The sequence below is a fragment of the Daldinia loculata genome (genome assembly GCF_022478755.1).
Source record: "Daldinia loculata strain CBS 113971 unplaced genomic scaffold F4817scaffold_10, whole genome shotgun sequence".
NCBI lineage: Eukaryota > Fungi > Ascomycota > Sordariomycetes > Xylariales > Hypoxylaceae > Daldinia > Daldinia loculata.
The window spans coordinates 520,017-535,748 of record NW_026054864.1 but is presented as its reverse complement, the minus strand read 5'-3'; the positions used below and the strand labels follow the sequence as shown (position 1 = coordinate 535,748).

General features: G+C 49.0%; 7 protein-coding genes across 7 annotated transcripts; 3 read left to right on the top strand and 4 right to left on the bottom strand.

Annotated features, from left to right (window-relative positions):
• Positions 1 to 169: 169 nt before the first annotated feature.
• On the bottom strand, positions 170 to 2,162 carry F4817DRAFT_330210 (2-oxoacid dehydrogenases acyltransferase-domain-containing protein). Its single transcript, XM_049302368.1, has 2 exons — positions 1,835 to 2,162; positions 170 to 1,766 (listed from the first exon to the last, which is right to left on the bottom strand). Exons 1-2 carry the CDS (start codon positions 1,998 to 2,000, stop codon positions 466 to 468), a joined length of 1,467 nt encoding a protein of 488 aa, XP_049161552.1. The 5' UTR covers positions 2,001 to 2,162; the 3' UTR covers positions 170 to 465.
• Positions 2,163 to 2,280: 118 nt separating this feature from the next.
• F4817DRAFT_330207 (ATP10 protein-domain-containing protein) lies at positions 2,281 to 3,738 on the top strand. Its single transcript, XM_049302367.1, has 2 exons — positions 2,281 to 2,970; positions 3,054 to 3,738. The coding sequence occupies exons 1-2, from the start codon at positions 2,591 to 2,593 to the stop codon at positions 3,670 to 3,672; spliced, it is 999 nt and encodes a 332-aa protein (XP_049161551.1). The 5' UTR covers positions 2,281 to 2,590; the 3' UTR covers positions 3,673 to 3,738.
• F4817DRAFT_330206 (V-snare-domain-containing protein) lies at positions 3,739 to 5,179 on the bottom strand. The gene is made up of 3 exons (XM_049302366.1): positions 4,771 to 5,179; positions 4,599 to 4,712; positions 3,739 to 4,527 (listed from the first exon to the last, which is right to left on the bottom strand). Exons 1-3 carry the CDS (start codon positions 4,837 to 4,839, stop codon positions 4,024 to 4,026), a joined length of 687 nt encoding a protein of 228 aa, XP_049161550.1. The 5' UTR covers positions 4,840 to 5,179; the 3' UTR covers positions 3,739 to 4,023.
• A 159-nt stretch (positions 5,180 to 5,338) lies between these two features.
• F4817DRAFT_330205 (60S ribosomal protein L35) lies at positions 5,339 to 6,470 on the top strand. The gene is made up of 4 exons (XM_049302365.1): positions 5,339 to 5,461; positions 5,546 to 5,685; positions 5,791 to 6,016; positions 6,118 to 6,470. Exons 1-4 carry the CDS (start codon positions 5,459 to 5,461, stop codon positions 6,124 to 6,126), a joined length of 378 nt encoding a protein of 125 aa, XP_049161549.1. The 5' UTR covers positions 5,339 to 5,458; the 3' UTR covers positions 6,127 to 6,470.
• A 1,392-nt stretch (positions 6,471 to 7,862) lies between these two features.
• Positions 7,863 to 9,674, bottom strand: F4817DRAFT_357213 (uncharacterized protein; the record flags this gene model as incomplete). Its single annotated transcript, XM_049305889.1, has 3 exons — positions 7,863 to 8,173; positions 8,233 to 8,379; positions 8,429 to 9,674. The coding sequence occupies 3 exons, from the start codon at positions 9,672 to 9,674 to the stop codon at positions 7,863 to 7,865; spliced, it is 1,704 nt and encodes a 567-aa protein (XP_049161548.1).
• A 1,046-nt stretch (positions 9,675 to 10,720) lies between these two features.
• Positions 10,721 to 11,542, top strand: F4817DRAFT_15914 (uncharacterized protein). The gene is made up of 2 exons (XM_049298071.1): positions 10,721 to 11,100; positions 11,260 to 11,542. Exons 1-2 carry the CDS (start codon positions 10,897 to 10,899, stop codon positions 11,419 to 11,421), a joined length of 366 nt encoding a protein of 121 aa, XP_049161547.1. The 5' UTR covers positions 10,721 to 10,896; the 3' UTR covers positions 11,422 to 11,542.
• On the bottom strand, positions 11,484 to 15,693 carry F4817DRAFT_330198 (P-loop containing nucleoside triphosphate hydrolase protein). Its single transcript, XM_049302364.1, has 4 exons — positions 15,266 to 15,693; positions 14,855 to 15,202; positions 14,401 to 14,800; positions 11,484 to 14,346 (listed from the first exon to the last, which is right to left on the bottom strand). The coding sequence occupies exons 1-4, from the start codon at positions 15,434 to 15,436 to the stop codon at positions 11,669 to 11,671; spliced, it is 3,597 nt and encodes a 1,198-aa protein (XP_049161546.1). The 5' UTR covers positions 15,437 to 15,693; the 3' UTR covers positions 11,484 to 11,668.
• Between the last annotated feature and the right edge of the window lie 39 nt (positions 15,694 to 15,732).

Below are 15,732 nucleotides of genomic sequence, written 5' to 3'. Positions count from 1 at the left end.
CTACCTCACACGGTGATACGCGATACCTAAGCGCCAAGAGTTATAAAACCCGATGGCTCTCGCTCTGTAGTAGGTAGCTTTACGCGTGACGACTACGTCCATGAATGCATGCATGCATGAATGCACATCAACTAGTACTGGGGGAAGGGGGGGAAGGGGGGGAAGGGGGGGAGAAAAGCAATAAGGCTATCGAAAACAGGAGGATCAAATCCGGAAATACTATATCTATGGTTAGGGGGGGAATAAGTATGCTATATGCTATATATGGAGTGATTGGCCTTGCGACTATGATCTCCGGCTATCGTATATGACATATCATCTTCCAAAAAACTATCATATCATATCCTAGAGCCCGCCGCGCCTAACACTGGTTCACCTTATAGATACGCGGGTAGCGTCCCGTCTATTCCACCCTCGCGGTGTCCGTCTTTGGTTTGGGCATCAAGAAGAAATTCCATGCTTATGCTATCGCAGATGCAGAACCATAATATCTGGCTCCTCTACGATCTTACGCACGACCTCAGCGGCTCGCGCCATCGTTGCGCCGTCCACGACACGATGATCGGCGCACCAGCTGAAGTTGCAGACCTGCTTCTTGACGACATTGTCCTGGTCATCGAAGGCCGGGACGGTTCGCATGCGTCCCACGCCCAGAATTGCCACTTCCTTCTCCACGATGACCGGGGAGACATATGTACCGCCGATGTTGCCTATGTTGGAAACGGTAATAGTGCCTCCGCTCAAGTCCTGCGGCGAAAGCTTGCCAGCAGCAGCTAGCGATTGCAGACGTGATAACTCTGCAGCTATGGAGAGGATGCTCTTCGCTCCAGCATTCTTGATTACGGGAACTATAAGCCCCGAGGGGGTATCCATAGCGACGCCGATATTGTGCTGACTGCGGTGAACCAGCCTCGGTTTTGAGGTCTCGGGGTCCACGTCGACGCGGGCATTTAGTATGGGATACTGATGTAACGCTATAGAGACCGCTTTTACAATAAAAGGTAAGTAGGTTAATTTCGATAACTGACCGTCGGTTGCTGATTCCGATACAACCTTGTTGAGCCGCCGGCGTAACTCAACTAGCTGAGAGAAGTCGATCTCGTCCGCGTAGAGGAAGTGCGGTATGGCTAAAGACCGAGTCATAGTTTTAAACATTTGTTGTTGCGTATTCGTTAGTTGTATAGCGGTCTCGGTTTGTTTCTCCGTCTCCGGGGGTATTCCCGGGAATAAACTTGTTGGTTGAGATGGCTGCGTAGGGGAATCTCTCTTTTCAACAAATTTATAGATATCTTCTTTTAGAACTCTACCATCTTTCCCTGTTCCCTCAACTTCCATTATATCAATATTTAGTTCCTTTAACCGATGTCGAACCGCTGGAGTTGCTAGAGATGCATACTTCCCCTTCTTTACTGGAGGTGGCTGGGACTTGGGCTCGACTGCCTTATCTATAGTATCTTGGCTCTGAGGAGGTTTGCTTAATGATTCCTTGTTTAACGGCTCCGAGGCTCCTTCTTTTGGGGGCTCAGGGGTGGTAAGAGCGTCTAAGGCTTCCTGACTCGCGCCGCCTTGTATATCAATATCCACGAATGGTTTGCCTACTTTCGCCATTTCGCCGGCCTCGTAGTATAGCTTCTTCACAACGCCCGAGAAGCGACTTGTGATCTCGACCGAGGCTTTATCGCTCTGGACCTCGCACAGGGGTGAGAACTCCTCGACTCGGGCGTTGGGTTCGACAAACCATTGTATGATTTCGCACTCCACAATGCCTATACGTGGTGTAAGTACCAACACGAAGATGGGGGGAGATAACGGTCTGATATGAATAAATACTCACCTTCGCCAATATCAGCAAGGAGGACGGGCTTCACGACCTGTAGATTCCTGCTCGCATGAAAACTTCTTATTAGGGCCGCGCGGACTTGGAACTCGGGTGTGCGATTTAGACCCCGGCACAGTCGCCATTGATGGCGAATTGCGTGAGAACTACGGTGAAGAAACATTGTATAGATGGGTATATAGTTGAATTAGGAAGATTACATTTTGGATATCTAAAAACGAAACGAAACGAAACGAGACGCAACTAATACATGGGAAGCTCGGCTCATGGAAGAAGAGGAAGGTAAGAGGGGAGAGACTAAGCTAGGTAACGATGCTGACCTTCCCGCCCTTTCAAAACGTTATGGGCTTGAACCGACGACTTCCAATTCCCCCACATTGTGCCGTTGCTTTCCGGAATCTGGGGAAGCCGATTGTGGCCGTCCAGCCCGCCACGGTAGCACGGCCGCTTTCAAGGCTTTATACCCTTACCCCACTACAATTGGATGACCATGTCATCTAAGTCATTGGATCCACTACATAGGTCGCGTTCCTGCAGGCGTGCCGCCAACCTTGATATGTGAGCGATAATGCCACTTGATAGGTACCTAATGTCACTTAGGTAATCTTTTTTAATCTTTTAGTTTCGGCCTTGGTGAAATTTTACAAACGTTGGAATTCGAAGTGCGTGATGCTAACGGCAGCACCCGCTCAGCCTCAGCTCCCAACCATCTAATTGAAATGTATTATTAGTAGCTTTATATCTCCTCGAATCATGTTGCTTGCCCGTAGGCCGAGGCTCCTATGCCTGCTCTGCCAATCAAGAGCATTTAGTACCTCGTACCGCTTGCTGGCGGAGCAAGCTCCTGCTACTACGAAGGCTGTAAAGCCCGCCGCGAGTAATAAACCGGCCAAAACGGAGACACCGGCCTCGCCGGCCCCGGCCAAGGTTATACCTCCTTCTCCGTTAGAAGATGCGCCGAGGTCGTACGGCAAGCGGGTCGAAGAGTTCACGCCGAAGCCGCTGAACCGGCCGATAGGCATGCCGCAGCCACCAAAACCGGGCGAGAACACGGGCATAGACAACCGGACATTAAAACAACGCCGCGATGACCTCGTAAACTACGACAAGCATCTAAAGCGGCGCGACGAACTGTATGGCACACATATCCCCCCCCCCCTTAATTGTCCACAATGCTTTGGCGGGGTAGCTAACTAACATCCCCCGCTACCCACAGGATGAGCAAGATGTCGCGCCCGTACTACCGCGACTGGGGCAACCTGCGCTTCCACAAGGGCAAGACATTTTTCGCCCCGCCGCGACCCTTCAAAAGTGACCTATCTCTCTTCTTCCCGAACCTATTCGGGCGAACCCTACTAAAGAGCGACCGCAAGCCCCGCGACACGACGCCCACGCTGCAGGACAAGATCTCCGTCGTCAGCGTATTCAGCAGCGTGTGGGCCGAGAACCAGATCAACTCGTTCGTGTCCAAGGAAGCCAATCCCGAGCTGGAGACGGTGCTGGAGCAGAACAAGGACGCGGTCCAGCGAGTCTGGATTAACTACGAGGACAACTCCATGAAGGCCTGGTTGATTAAGCTGTTTATGGGCGGAATCAGACGGCGGATTGGCGAGCCGAATTGGGACCGGTACTTCATTGTGCGGAAGGGGCTGAATGATGAGATTCGCGAGAACACTGGTCTTCTAAATAGCAGTGTCGGTTACGTATACCTCCTCGACGGCGAATGTAGGATACGATGGGCAGGCAGTGGTCCTAGCGAGGATCACGAACGAGAGGGATTAGTCAAGGGCGTCCAGCGACTTCTAGATGAGGCAAAGAGCTCGAAGAAAACTTAACAGGTCATGTATTAATTATTACGTGCCATGATCAAAAATGATACCCGCTCCTCAATTTACAAGGCAAACAGCTCCACGCTAAAAGTTCCCCTTGATTGTTCTATGTTAGATCACGACGGTGCGAGCTGGTCGTATTAGTTACCGCTATCCATTTGATAGGCTTTCTATGACCAATTCTCTGGCATATCTTTTCCCCTTTCATAGTATAGTATACAGCATACTTTCGTCCCCTTTGAATAGCCGGAACGCCTTGCAGGAAATAATGCCAACTAGAAAAGCCAAGGTATTCCCACCCTAGTCCAAAAAGACAAAGCCGCCCATCTTCATTACCGCTACTACCGCCACTACCGCCTACAATAAAAACCAAAAGATCACGAAGCAGAACGCGATAAATCCGCCCATGATAAAGCTATCTCGCCGCTTCCGCGCCGAGATCTTGCCAATCAGGGTGTTTAAGCCAGGGACTTGGCTCGCGGCCATAGTGATCCTCCGGTTGATGCTGGCGAGGGTTTCCCGCTGCACGAGGAAGTTCTCGTTGGTGGCGTAGGCTTGGCTAAGCACGCTGTCGACCATGTTGTGGCTGTTGTCGATGCGGTTGCGCTCGTCTAACATGTACTCGGCCTCGGCGGCTTCGGGGTTGTTCGCTCGGTACGTCTGGATGTCATCGCGGACGTTTGAGAGTAGGTTCGCGCGGTTCCGTGCTTCCTGTAAGCCGGACCGTAACCGTCCTAGATCCCGTCTGTGCTCGGCGAGCTTCTCGCGGAGTAGGGAGAGATTGTTCTGCTTGAGGGCGGAGGATGTAAGGCTCGCTTCGGAGTCTAGGAGACGCGTAAGTTGGTTGACGACATTGTCCCTCTTTAGATAGCAGTTAGTTAAGGTCTGCATAGCCCAATGTTCGGCAGGCAAGTTAGATGGCGTAGTTCTACCTTATCGAGTATCTCCTCTAGTTTTGCTTCCGTCTCTCGTTCCTCCTTAGTCGGCTTCGCCGGGATATTAGGGACGGTAGAGAATTGCGAGTACGTATGAAACAGCGTCTCCGTCTATGAGTTGTGAGGTCAGTATTGCCTTGACTTTGCGCATATTTGGTATGTGTAGTACCTGGGACTCTAAGCTTCGAGCTTGTTGGCGCAACTGAGCCCAGCCCTGGTTCCCTGTCGGCGCTGCCATAGCTGAAGTTGGATTATGAAAATTGGATATCAAGGTCGAGTTCTAGAGGTACTAGTCATCCCCGAAGCAGAATGTGTGGGAGAAATTACGCAGAGACTGCCTCTTTAATGTAGACGTCCCATGTAAGCAATTCGTAATGTAGGATACGTTGCTGAAAGCCAGGCACTGGTATTACTACATCTAACAACAAACGAGTAGCCCTAGGTAACGCTGATAGAGGATTCGTATAAGTCGTAAAATTAATGGACGCGGGGAGCGCTTGTGTAAGTGGTACGTTGATGATGATAATGGCTTTAGTAAAAGGTCGTGATGTTCGAGGCTTTCGTACTAGGTATTAGATACATAATCTATGTACCTTGTATGGCTGTGCATTCAAGGTGGTGTGGCTAGTGAAGTACGTACTCATGGGACTAGGTAGCGCTCGTCTAGCTGCACAAAAGCGGGACTTTTTAGATTATCAGTCACCTGACCAAACTTTTCAGCCCACAACCCTACTGCGACCAAATCAATTCTTTTAGCAGTCTACCAAATTCTCTAGGCGGAAATTTCAAGACAACCTCAAGAAAAGTTTACCGGAGACCCGACCTCACCTCGTTACTAACACATCCAGCCATTCAAGATGGTAAGTCGACCGATCAATCAATGCGACCGCCGCACGCGTCAAAATATCGAATTATCGCCGCTAATCGCTAATTCTTCGTTTTAGTCGACTTCTAAGGTCAAGACGGGTCAGCTCTGGAACAAGAGCAAGGAGGACTTATTGAAGACTCTCGGAGAGCTCAAGACCGAGCTCGGCCAGCTCCGCATCCAGCAGGTCGTTTCCAGCGGTAGCAAGCTCAACAAGATGTATGTTTACACCATTTCGAGCCTCCCCGCGGTAGTCACGAGTGAAGAAAAAAAAGGCAACTGTGCATAGGATTTTCATCACTAACAATGCACCCTTCTCTCTAGCCACGATCTCCGAAAGTCTATCGCCCGTGTCCTCACAGTCGTGAACCTTAAGCAACGATCACAGCTACGCCTGTTCTACAAGAACAAGAAGTACCTCCCTCTGGACCTCCGACCTAAGCAGACCCGTGCCATCCGCCGCCGACTGTCGCCCGAAGAGAAGTCCAAGACCCTCGAGAAGACACGCAAGCGAGCCTCGCATTTCCCCCAGCGAAAGTACGCTGTCAAGGTACGCTGAGCCCCCCCCGAATCTAGCTGTGCACAAAATAGCTACGAGGATATCGTTCTATTCAACTGAGGCCATCGAGCTAACATGACGGGTATCCATAGGCTGCTTAGACGAATAGGTTCGGTTATAGGAAAGGGGAACGTGGACGCTTTTTGAGGTAGTAGACGGGCGTCGTGGTCATTCCAAAAAAAGGAATCCTGATATTTGCATGGCATCACACGGCTTTTTCGGTTCATAGGTGTTTACGAGGTCACACTTTGCAGTCAATGTCGCTGCCCAATGCAAAAAGACTTGCCTTCGGGCGCTGAACAAGTTTTCGCGGCTTACTGCGTATATGTGATTCTGTGATTCGCCAACGTCTCAAATATAAGTGACTACCTGCTATATTAATCGAAAACCGACGTTGGCTCCCCCTATATTAAGCTGCATTACTATGATAGATTTAACAAATAACTAGTAAAAGTAAAAATCAGTCCAAGACGTTACATTCACCTATACCAGCATCGGCATGCGATAATCTAATTTTCTAGACCATCTAGTCCCGCCAACTGTTTCGTAGATCTAAGCAGATATATACTAGCTCCTACCTCCATTCGCTAATCTATACATTTCTAGGAGACCTATGACCTATAGTAATAGAGAATATTCCTATAACTAGAGGGCTAATATTCAATCCCTATTACCCCCTTATAGCATCTAAACCCTAGACTCTCCAAATTTCTCACTTACGTAGGTACATACATATATATGAGCGTTTACCCGAGCATCAGCATCTATACCCATAGGCTACGCTTATCCAGCAGCGGGATTTGAAAACAGCTCTTTACAAATTTTACAATTAGAAGTCCATTAATTTATCTAAAGACACCATGAGTGTCAGTAACCAGCAGCAAGCCTAACACGATTCGTCCTTTCAACTTAAACCAACAAAGTCACTTACAGCAGCTTCGAGGACAACCTATATCTAACTCAACGCAAGGGATATGTTGTTTAACCGATGCTAGGACTCGTTTCTCAGACGTTTTACAGACTTCCAGGCTTAGTTCGCTACTTGTTCTCTAGCGCTTACGAGTAGATGTTGTCGAGAGAAGTTATAAAACGTCTACGCCAAGGAAGATAAAAGAGGCGGGTTGGCGAGGTTGCCTGTCATGTAGCATCAAGAAAATACCGTTTTACCGTATGATACTTATATAGGTACGCAGCTCCAGCAAGGCCTTTCCAGATATGAGATAACTATACATATGAATGTAAGTATGTAGTGACGAAGACATTTTATTGCAAGACAGTCCTCGTTCTCTTGAAACGTCGAATTATTCTAAGCATAGTAAATTAGGTAGTATAGTAGGTAAGCACCTTGGTGACCATGTCAGTGAAATCGAACAGTCACCTCATGATAACCGACTAGACAACCAAACTCCACGTACAAGATCGGCTGACCTTACATTACAAGTGCGGATCAAACCTTCACAACACAATAAGAAATAATATGTAGATGTTAGTGTACTTAGGCCCCCAAGTCACCATGTCTATGAGATTTACTACGTTAGTTTATACGAGATTAGAATTCGGTACTTTGTTTAACAAGACGCTAGATTTGATAAATTGAATCGTAAATTGAATCGCTGCCGCTCCCGCTTTTCAACGCTCTTATGTACATCATGTATGGTGCCCCAAAATTTACCGCTTATAATCCTGTCCGCTTAGGGCCACGTACTCCTAAATCTTTCAAATGCTATAAACCCAATGATATCGTTCCCCCTGGCCAAGAGCCTTCCAATATGTAGTTCGCTTTTTGATTCATATCTCGTTTCTAAGTAAACGTAAAACGAGGATATATCCAAGGCCCCTAAGCTTGAATAGAAACCTGCTGCTCCAGGACGGTGTCACGCGGTGTTTCTGGTGACATAGGCGATAAAGCTGGTCCCGCCGCTATTCGAGTCTTCTGTTTCTTCTTCGGTCTTTCATGTCTGGCCTGGTGTCTCCGTAACTGGTCGATTCGGATGAACTGACTTGTGCAGCCAGGCTCATCGCATTTGAACTTGTAATCCGGATTATGTGTCTTCCGGTGTTTCGAGAGGTTAGAGGATTCGCAGAAGCACTTGCCGCATATGTCGCATTCCAATGGCTTCTCGCCGGTATGAGTACGCTTATGCATAGCTACCTCAGGTTAGTCTGCTGTTTAGTAGGATACGAAACGGCTGGGTACGTATACGTACTAAGAGCACTCTTCTGCTTGAAAGACTTGCCACATCCTTCAAAGTCGCACTTATACGGCGTCTCGCCTGTGTGTGTTCTAACGTGTTGGTCAAGAGCTTGTTGCGCTGAGAAGCCCTCGCCACATATTGCGCATTTATGCGGTTTGTCTTGTCCATTGTTAGTATCGTTCTTGAGAACTGGGTGAAATAGTCTTACAAGCTGTGTGGGTTGCAAGATGACGCCGTAGTTTGTTACGAGAGGCGAATACTTGGTCACCACGACGGGGACAGCCGTTCCAGAGACAGAGATATTTCGTCTTGCTTGTCAGCAACGAAATGTGGTCACTACACAAGTGCTCATGGAGAGAATAGCTATCCTTGCAAACATGACCGCAAATCTCTTGGCCCTCTCCTCCAGGAGATATTATCCACTGGCAAGCAAGTTGAGTCGTGCCTTCGGCCTCATTAAAAGGTTCGTTCGACGGAGTCGGTATTGAATCTATCTCAGGGGTACACGAGAGGCTTGGGTGAAGGTGGACAGGTAAGGAGAGTTGTTGGGAAGGGTCCAGTTGATGCTCAGTTGCATCAAGGAAACGGCGTTCGAACTGGTCGAAGTCATGCTGCTGCTGCTGCGAAGGGTTTAAAGCACCTGGCGCCCTTAAGTCCCGCAGGGTAATGGCAACATCATGCTCGGTGTTAGTGTGATTACAAGGCGGGTTATGTGGAGGCAAGGTTAGGTCTGACGGTATAGGATTATGCCAGCCTTGGCCGAGAGTCCACATTTCGTCGATGGCCTGTGTAGTGCTGTCCAAGCAGTGCAGGTCGTCACAAGGCGTACCATCTCCAGAGCATTCCTCCTCTTGGCAGACTTGAGTGGAACAACAGTCGCTCGAGCATGAAAATTTGCTACAATTCACGGAAGCGCAATCGTCAGGAACAGGGCACTGCGGAAGCCCTAAGTCTGTAGCATTGAAGTTGTTCCCGAGGAGTGACTCACTAAATGAGCCATGATGCCCTGGCCTGATGTCGTGATTTAGGCCATACTTCAGGCCCATATCCGGGAAAGGATCCGGATATAAGTGGTTGAATTGTTGCATCGTCTGTTGGAAGACATTGTTCTCGGATAGATGATAAGGGTATGTAAAAGCCGAGATGGTGAACCGGTTCCTAGGAGGAAAAGACGGGCCAAAGGCATTCCGGTGTATCCCATGAGGGTTTAAGGTGCCTACGCACTTGTCTAGGCAAGTATCATCGTGAGATGTATGGTGGAGATCTAGTGACGAGGGTTCAATGGTATCAAAAGAAGATGACGGACCAAAGGAAAATGCGTTGTCGAAGTTATGAGAGTTAGGTGTGAGAGCATTAGCGAGTCTCTCTATTGAGGGTGACGATGTAAGAGGAGGGAGGCCATAAGTTGCATCATTGGGATCGACTGAGTCGTCCATCCCTCCATACATAGTCATGGTGGATGTTCCGACTAAACATGACCCGTTACGGGAAAGGAAAAAGGAAATTCTAAGTCGGTAACTTTTGTGGACTAGGTGAAGAAGTTGTTAGAGGAACTTGATGTCTTCGGTATGAGATCAGTATTGGCCAGTGCGCCAACGGCTCGTGAGTCTTGAGATCTAGGATTAGGATTAGGATAGATCGGCACCGGCCGCACGGAATATTACGAATTGAGGCTCTTCGTCTCGTTCATAAAAGAAGGTGAAAAAGTTAAGAGGTAGAAAGGGTGGTGTGGGCAAATGGGTAGAATTCAGGTCGAGGGTTGAGAACCTTGATGGTCGGGGGTTGTGACAAAGTTGCGGTACTTGCAGATGTAACTGCGCAACAGTTTTTTTCTTTTTCTTTTTAGTCAAGAGACACCAAGCAAGGTGCAGTAACAATAAACCTTTAAAACCACTAATTCCCTGCTACATGTAATAAATGTCAACCTCCTGCAACCCCCTTCGTCGTCCATCCCATTCGAATCGCAAACAAAGATCTACGCTTGTGCCTCTTTCTTTATGCATTGTGTATGTATTGGTGATGCTTGGTCCGGGCGCAGGATTCGACTGTGCTTTTTGGCGCTGACGTTGATTTGCACCAATGAATGGCCATGGATTTGTTAGAAAATGCTTATGTGGGGCTAAACTTCTGTGCGTACAGTGACAAGTGGCCATCAAGGTTCTTGTACCATGGTGGGTCCCTCCCCGTACCGGGCACATGCTCAAAAGCAGAAGTTAAAATGGGAGGCTGAGAACATGCGAGTACCTACACAGTACTTACAAAATTACGACCACACTCGTCTGAATACCCAATACTGATTCTGTATAAATCATGTAGATATACGTTCCCCCTCTAACCCCACCTCAGCTTTCAGGGTCCTAAAGCTCGTTTCGGTAAGAAGCCAGCCGCACATGTGCATGTGTCAGTGCGTATGTATGTAATGTATGTAAATCTACCTTAAGCAGCTTACCTAAACTCAACTCTTGCATTACAGATCTCTTGAGCCTCATTTGATTCATCAATCGCACTACCGCATAGCAAACAGACCGCCTAGCAACGTAAAACCCCAGTTTCATCTACTAGATTACGCACCTTAGCAAAACATTCCCGCAACAGATCAGGTTAAGTTTAGAGAACCTTACTGGGTCCGGTTATCCCCACCTCTAGCCTCTATAAAAAAAATAAAATAAAAAAAAGATGGGAAATATCTGCGGCAAGTCGGAAAGTGACAACTTCTCTCAGCCCGGCCGTGTCCTCGGTTCCGCCCCGCCTCAACCAGAACGCTCGTCCGTCCCGGCTTCGGTCGGCGGTCCGCCTCGGACGTTGGGCGGAAACTCTCAAAAGCCACAAGACAATAGCAACGCGGAGGAGGCTCGGAAACGAGCTGCCGAAGCTGCAGAGGTAACGTCTCCTATCTCACCTACCTCGCAAATTTAGTCATGCCGTCTATTTATACCGTCTATTTATACCGTCTATTTATACCGTCTATTTATACCGTCTATTTATACCGTCTATTTATACCGTCTATTTATACCGTCTATTCTAAACTATCATTTATAGGCAAGGGCAAATGCTACGGCCTCCAAGTCTACGGGAAAGTTGGGCACGCAGTTGGCAGCACAGAAGAAGCAGACACGCAATGATACGCTCCAGGAGCTTAGTAACAATGAGATAAGGCAACGGGACGCCGACGAGGCAGCGAACGCGAGAACTCATAACTAAGTTAGGTGGTAGCTACATAATAAGTAAGGCGCGAACATATTGATCCATTTTAATTCAAAGCATTACTTAGCGACTCTTCATTCGATTTGAACTGTGTATGTCTGTCTGCCTTGTTCCTCAACCTGCCAAACGCCAAATAAAATCCTCTCGTACATAGAGCACGCTCGTCCTACTAGCTCACGAAACTTTCTCTGCCTTACTATCCATTAACTTGTCCTTAAGACAAAGACACCTGAGCACTACGGCCCTAAGTGACGGTGTATCTACCACCAATAGGGGCCCTATTGTCCGCATCGGCGGCGGCGATGGTACCCTCCTTGAGTAAGCGGGTGAGCTCGGCCATGGCGTTAGCCACCATTAACTCAGTATCACCTTCTACTAGTATGTAAAGCTTAGGTTCACCGTCAGGCGGTACCTCTTGCCCAGGTCGATAAAATGTTCCTTTGTTGGTGATAGACGTTCCAGTCGCCTCGAGAATTTTGGCGACGTTAGTTCTATTGGTGACGGCCCAACGGGCCTTCTGTGGGAAATCGTTGATTTCGAGAGTTGCGTGGAATGCACCTGCGTCTGGGCCTTTGTTGTCGATTGGTTGGCCCGGTCTTAGCTGGCCCGCACGACCTAAACGAGCATTAATGGCATTGATCGCAGAAGACACCTTGTCCAAGGGATTGCTAGCGCTTGCGGACGGTGCAGCATCTTCCCTCTTGTGTATAGTAAATTTCGGTTCGAGATCAATCTTCGGAGCAGCAGCATCGCGAGAGATAATACCCGAAGAGGCCGTCTGAATGGCCGACAGAGCCTTATCGCCCTTCTTGTCCTCGCCATTCTTGTCCTCTTTCTTTTCCTCCTCCTCCTCGCCTTCTGTCCGATGGGATTTTCGCTCTCTGAGCCGGGCTGCTTCTCTCTCCTGATCAAGCCTCTCTAGTCCTTTGCCGCCGAAGCCAGATTGATCTTTGGCTTTACCAGACTTGACTTTATCCCTAAATGCTTTACGCATCTCATCCAGTTCCGGCGGCACCTCCTGTCCACTTTGCTCCAGGGCCTTCGCGATTCCTGGCGCGCAGTTTTCTTGGTCTCTTGTTATAAAAGTGACTGCTGTTCCTTTGTTACCAGCACGCCCGGTACGGCCAGCACGGTGCACATAGTCTTCGAGATGGTTCGGGGCGTCGTAATTGACGACCAGTTTCAGTTGCTTAACATCAAGACCACGGGCTGCCACGGACGTCGCGATGAGAACCGGAATAACCCCAGCTTTGAAATCTATAATGGTCGAGTCCCTGTCTATTTGATCCTTCCCACCATGAATTGACATGCAAGGGTAACCTTTGCGCAATAGTTCCTTTAGTAAGTCGTCTGCCTTCTCCTGGCGTTCCACGAATATTAGCGCTCGAGCATCCTCGTCCCTGTCGTAAAGCTCGCCCAAGAGCTCAAGCAGGCGGACGAATTTGGTATTTTCTTCTCGAATCTCAACAACTTGTGTGATTTCAGGGGCGACAACGCTCTTCCCTCCTACAGTGATTTCTACAGGATTGTTTAGAACCTTCTTAGCCAGCGCATCCATGATACGAGGCATGGTGGCCGAGAAGAGAATTGTCTGGCGGTCTGGCCGCATATTCGCGAAGATCTTCATTACCTGGGGTTCGAAGCCCATATCAAACATTCTGTCTGCCTCGTCAAGGACGACATACGTAACCCTCTTTAGGTTAGTCACGCGACCTTGATTCGCTGCTAGCAGATCAATCATACGACCTGGGGTGCAAACCACAATTTCTGCGCCTCTCTTCAACTCGGCGATGTGATCTTTGATAGGCGCGCCACCGTATGCACAGACTCCGCGAAGGTTCATTGATTTGAGGAATGGTTTGCAGTCTCGGTAGATTTGGGTAGCTAACTCACGCGTAGGAGTCATAATCAAGCCAATAGGACCTTCGCTCTCCTTCAGAGGTCGCTGATCCTTGATATGCCTGAACATAGGTAATAAGAAAGCTAGAGTTTTTCCCGATCCGGTCTTCGCAACGCCAATGACGTCTCGACCGGACATGATTGTAGGAAACGCTTGCATCTGAATCGGCGTGGGCTTTTCGTATCCTAAGCTGTCAACAATATCGAGTGTTTTCCGCGACAGAGCACATTGAGACCACTTTTGGACAGGCTTCGGCACGTCCTTACCAGATACCTTGATCCCGTCCAGTTCAATGCGCAGGTCTGCTAATTCGGCATCGGTCATCTCTGATAACTCAGATGGTTCAACCCAGAAATTTTTTCGAACAGGTTGTAGGTCAAGCTTGCTGTAGTCAACAGATGGGATGTCTTTCTTCTTGCGAGCTTTCGCCGCGATGGCCAAGAACGAATCGGGATCCACATTCTCATTCCGGTAGTCATACTCATCGTCGCTGAAATACGCTTCCGGCTCTTGCAAATCTTTACTCTGGTTGAGGCTTGCTTTGGGACGTGGTTTAGTAGCAGGTTTGGTCTCAAGATCATTCATGAAGGCGTCTAGAGGATCAACATCATCCTCATCAACTTCCATGGCATCATCTGGCTGGGTAGTCTGAGTGATACCATTCGTTTCTGGGGTGGTTTCTTCCTCGCCTTGATCAACTTGCATTTCCGTCGTCTGCTGCGCATTCTCTTGCGCGATACGCTCCTCTCGTCTCTCCTGAGCTGCTCGGGCTGCGGCTGCCTCTTCCTCTTCATCCCCGGCGAAAGGAACAGTGTCATCGTCATCCTCTTCGTCCTGATTTTCATAGGGTGTATCATCTACGTCGTCGAGGGGCAGGGAGGGTAGCTTAGCAAGTTTTCTGTCTGATGTCTCTTCTTCATCCAGTATCAACTTCCGCTTTTGAGCAACTTTCTCGGTTTCCGCATTTTGCTTGTGGAAACCGAAGCCACTCGTTTTAGCCCTGCTTTGCGGAAGAGCAGACACTTCAGTAATATTATTAGCAACCCGACAGGAGACACACCGGTGTAAGCACTCACCACTTGAGACCTGTGCGGTTGAACTGAGGCTTATGGATGGCGGCTGACCGGCAACGGCACCTAGTTTAGGCGCGGCACTTGGAGGGTGCGTTTTAGGAGCCGACTTTTTAGCGATAGCCTTGGGATCAAATTTACCAGCATATGGGGTTGCTGGCGAAGGGACCTGCGTGTCAGCAGGCGATATTGGCGTCGGAGAAGCTCCTACAGGTGTTGTATTCGAGGGTACAGTGTTAGCCTTTTCGTCCATCTCAGCAAGAAGCTTCCGAGTTCCACCTGGAGTCGGTTCTTTCTGTTTCTCCTTCTCCTCCTGCTTCTTCTTCCATGCTGCCAACTTGGCGAGGCGTTCAGCCTTTTTATCGGTATCAGACTGGGCGGGAGCAGGCTTTGGTTTCGATTCTACCTGTAAATATGTGTTAGTATCCGTGGTATAATACAACGAGTTTATAAAACATACATCTGATGGCTTCGCCTTGGCGGCATCGCTGGGCGCTGGGCCTCGCTCGCGGCTATCACCTCGCCTACTGCGCGGATGAGAGTCAGCAGTACCTTCGCGTCGTCCTCTGACTCGATCACGGGATTCGTCTCGCCTGCTTCGGAGATCTCTGTCACCATCACGGTCGCGGCTTCTGCGCCGGCGAGGCTCGGTGGAGCGGTCCCTCTCCCTATCTACGAGGCGATCACGCGACCGCCTGCGGTCCCTTCCACCTCGATAATAGTCATCACCTCGACGGTCTACGGAACGGTCACGGCGGCGGAAGTCATGGTCTCTATCCCGGTCGCGGTCCCGGTCGCGATTACGACGCTGTACCAAATAATTGTTAGTAAAGTGAACATGGCTAGATCTGCTAGATCCACGGCGTCTCACATCGTGTGGGCTCCGAGAGCGACTCCGGCGTCTTAGGTCGCGCCCGTAGTCTCGGCGATCCCGATCCCGAAATCGATCTCGATCCTTTCTATCGTCATCTCTACGATGTTTTCTGGAGGGTTGCTGGCTTCCTGCTGGAGTTGGTGAGCGTGAGTCTCTGAGCCGAGCCATGGTTTTTTATATATAGTACGGCTCGGTCGCACTACAATGGTGAGAGCTACCAGAGGGACTCGAAGGAAGCTTCCAGTTAGACGACCAGACTTAATAGAAAGATCACCTAATGAATTGAAGCTCGAATATTTCTCGTGCCTTAGCTATACTAGCAGATTAATTTGGTCGTTGGGTGTGTTCTAATGTGGAGGAGGTAACGGATGAATGAAGAAGATATTTGAGGTATTCACCTGCAGCCAGTTAATTTAGGTAGTTCGGTATATTTTTAGCTGAAAGAACGTTCCAAATTTCGGCCG

What these genes read in the sequence shown, in the direction of transcription:
- F4817DRAFT_330210 (XM_049302368.1), bottom strand. Translation starts at nt 2,000, where the DNA reads ATGTTTCTTCACCGTAGTTCTCACGCAATTCGCCATCAATGGCGACTG. An exon ending in CCTTGCTGATATTGGCGAAG is followed by an intron (nt 1,767 to 1,834) that starts GTGAGTATTTAT and finishes CACCACGTATAG; the next exon opens with GCATTGTGGAGTGCGAAATC.
- F4817DRAFT_330207 (XM_049302367.1), top strand. Translation starts at nt 2,591, where the DNA reads ATGTTGCTTGCCCGTAGGCCGAGGCTCCTATGCCTGCTCTGCCAATCA. An exon ending in CTAAAGCGGCGCGACGAACT is followed by an intron (nt 2,971 to 3,053) that starts GTATGGCACACA and finishes CGCTACCCACAG; the next exon opens with GATGAGCAAGATGTCGCGCC.
- F4817DRAFT_330206 (XM_049302366.1), bottom strand. Translation starts at nt 4,839, where the DNA reads ATGGCAGCGCCGACAGGGAACCAGGGCTGGGCTCAGTTGCGCCAACAA. An exon ending in CTCGAAGCTTAGAGTCCCAG is followed by an intron (nt 4,713 to 4,770) that starts GTACTACACATA and finishes CACAACTCATAG; the next exon opens with ACGGAGACGCTGTTTCATAC. An exon ending in TAGAGGAGATACTCGATAAG is followed by an intron (nt 4,528 to 4,598) that starts GTAGAACTACGC and finishes TGCTATCTAAAG; the next exon opens with AGGGACAATGTCGTCAACCA.
- F4817DRAFT_330205 (XM_049302365.1), top strand. An exon ending in GGTAGCAAGCTCAACAAGAT is followed by an intron (nt 5,686 to 5,790) that starts GTATGTTTACAC and finishes CCTTCTCTCTAG; the next exon opens with CCACGATCTCCGAAAGTCTA.
- F4817DRAFT_15914 (XM_049298071.1), top strand. Translation starts at nt 10,897, where the DNA reads ATGGGAAATATCTGCGGCAAGTCGGAAAGTGACAACTTCTCTCAGCCC. An exon ending in GAGCTGCCGAAGCTGCAGAG is followed by an intron (nt 11,101 to 11,259) that starts GTAACGTCTCCT and finishes TATCATTTATAG; the next exon opens with GCAAGGGCAAATGCTACGGC.
- F4817DRAFT_330198 (XM_049302364.1), bottom strand. Translation starts at nt 15,436, where the DNA reads ATGGCTCGGCTCAGAGACTCACGCTCACCAACTCCAGCAGGAAGCCAG. An exon ending in CCAAGGCGAAGCCATCAGAT is followed by an intron (nt 14,801 to 14,854) that starts GTATGTTTTATA and finishes ACATATTTACAG; the next exon opens with GTAGAATCGAAACCAAAGCC. An exon ending in AACCGCACAGGTCTCAAGTG is followed by an intron (nt 14,347 to 14,400) that starts GTGAGTGCTTAC and finishes ATATTACTGAAG; the next exon opens with TGTCTGCTCTTCCGCAAAGC.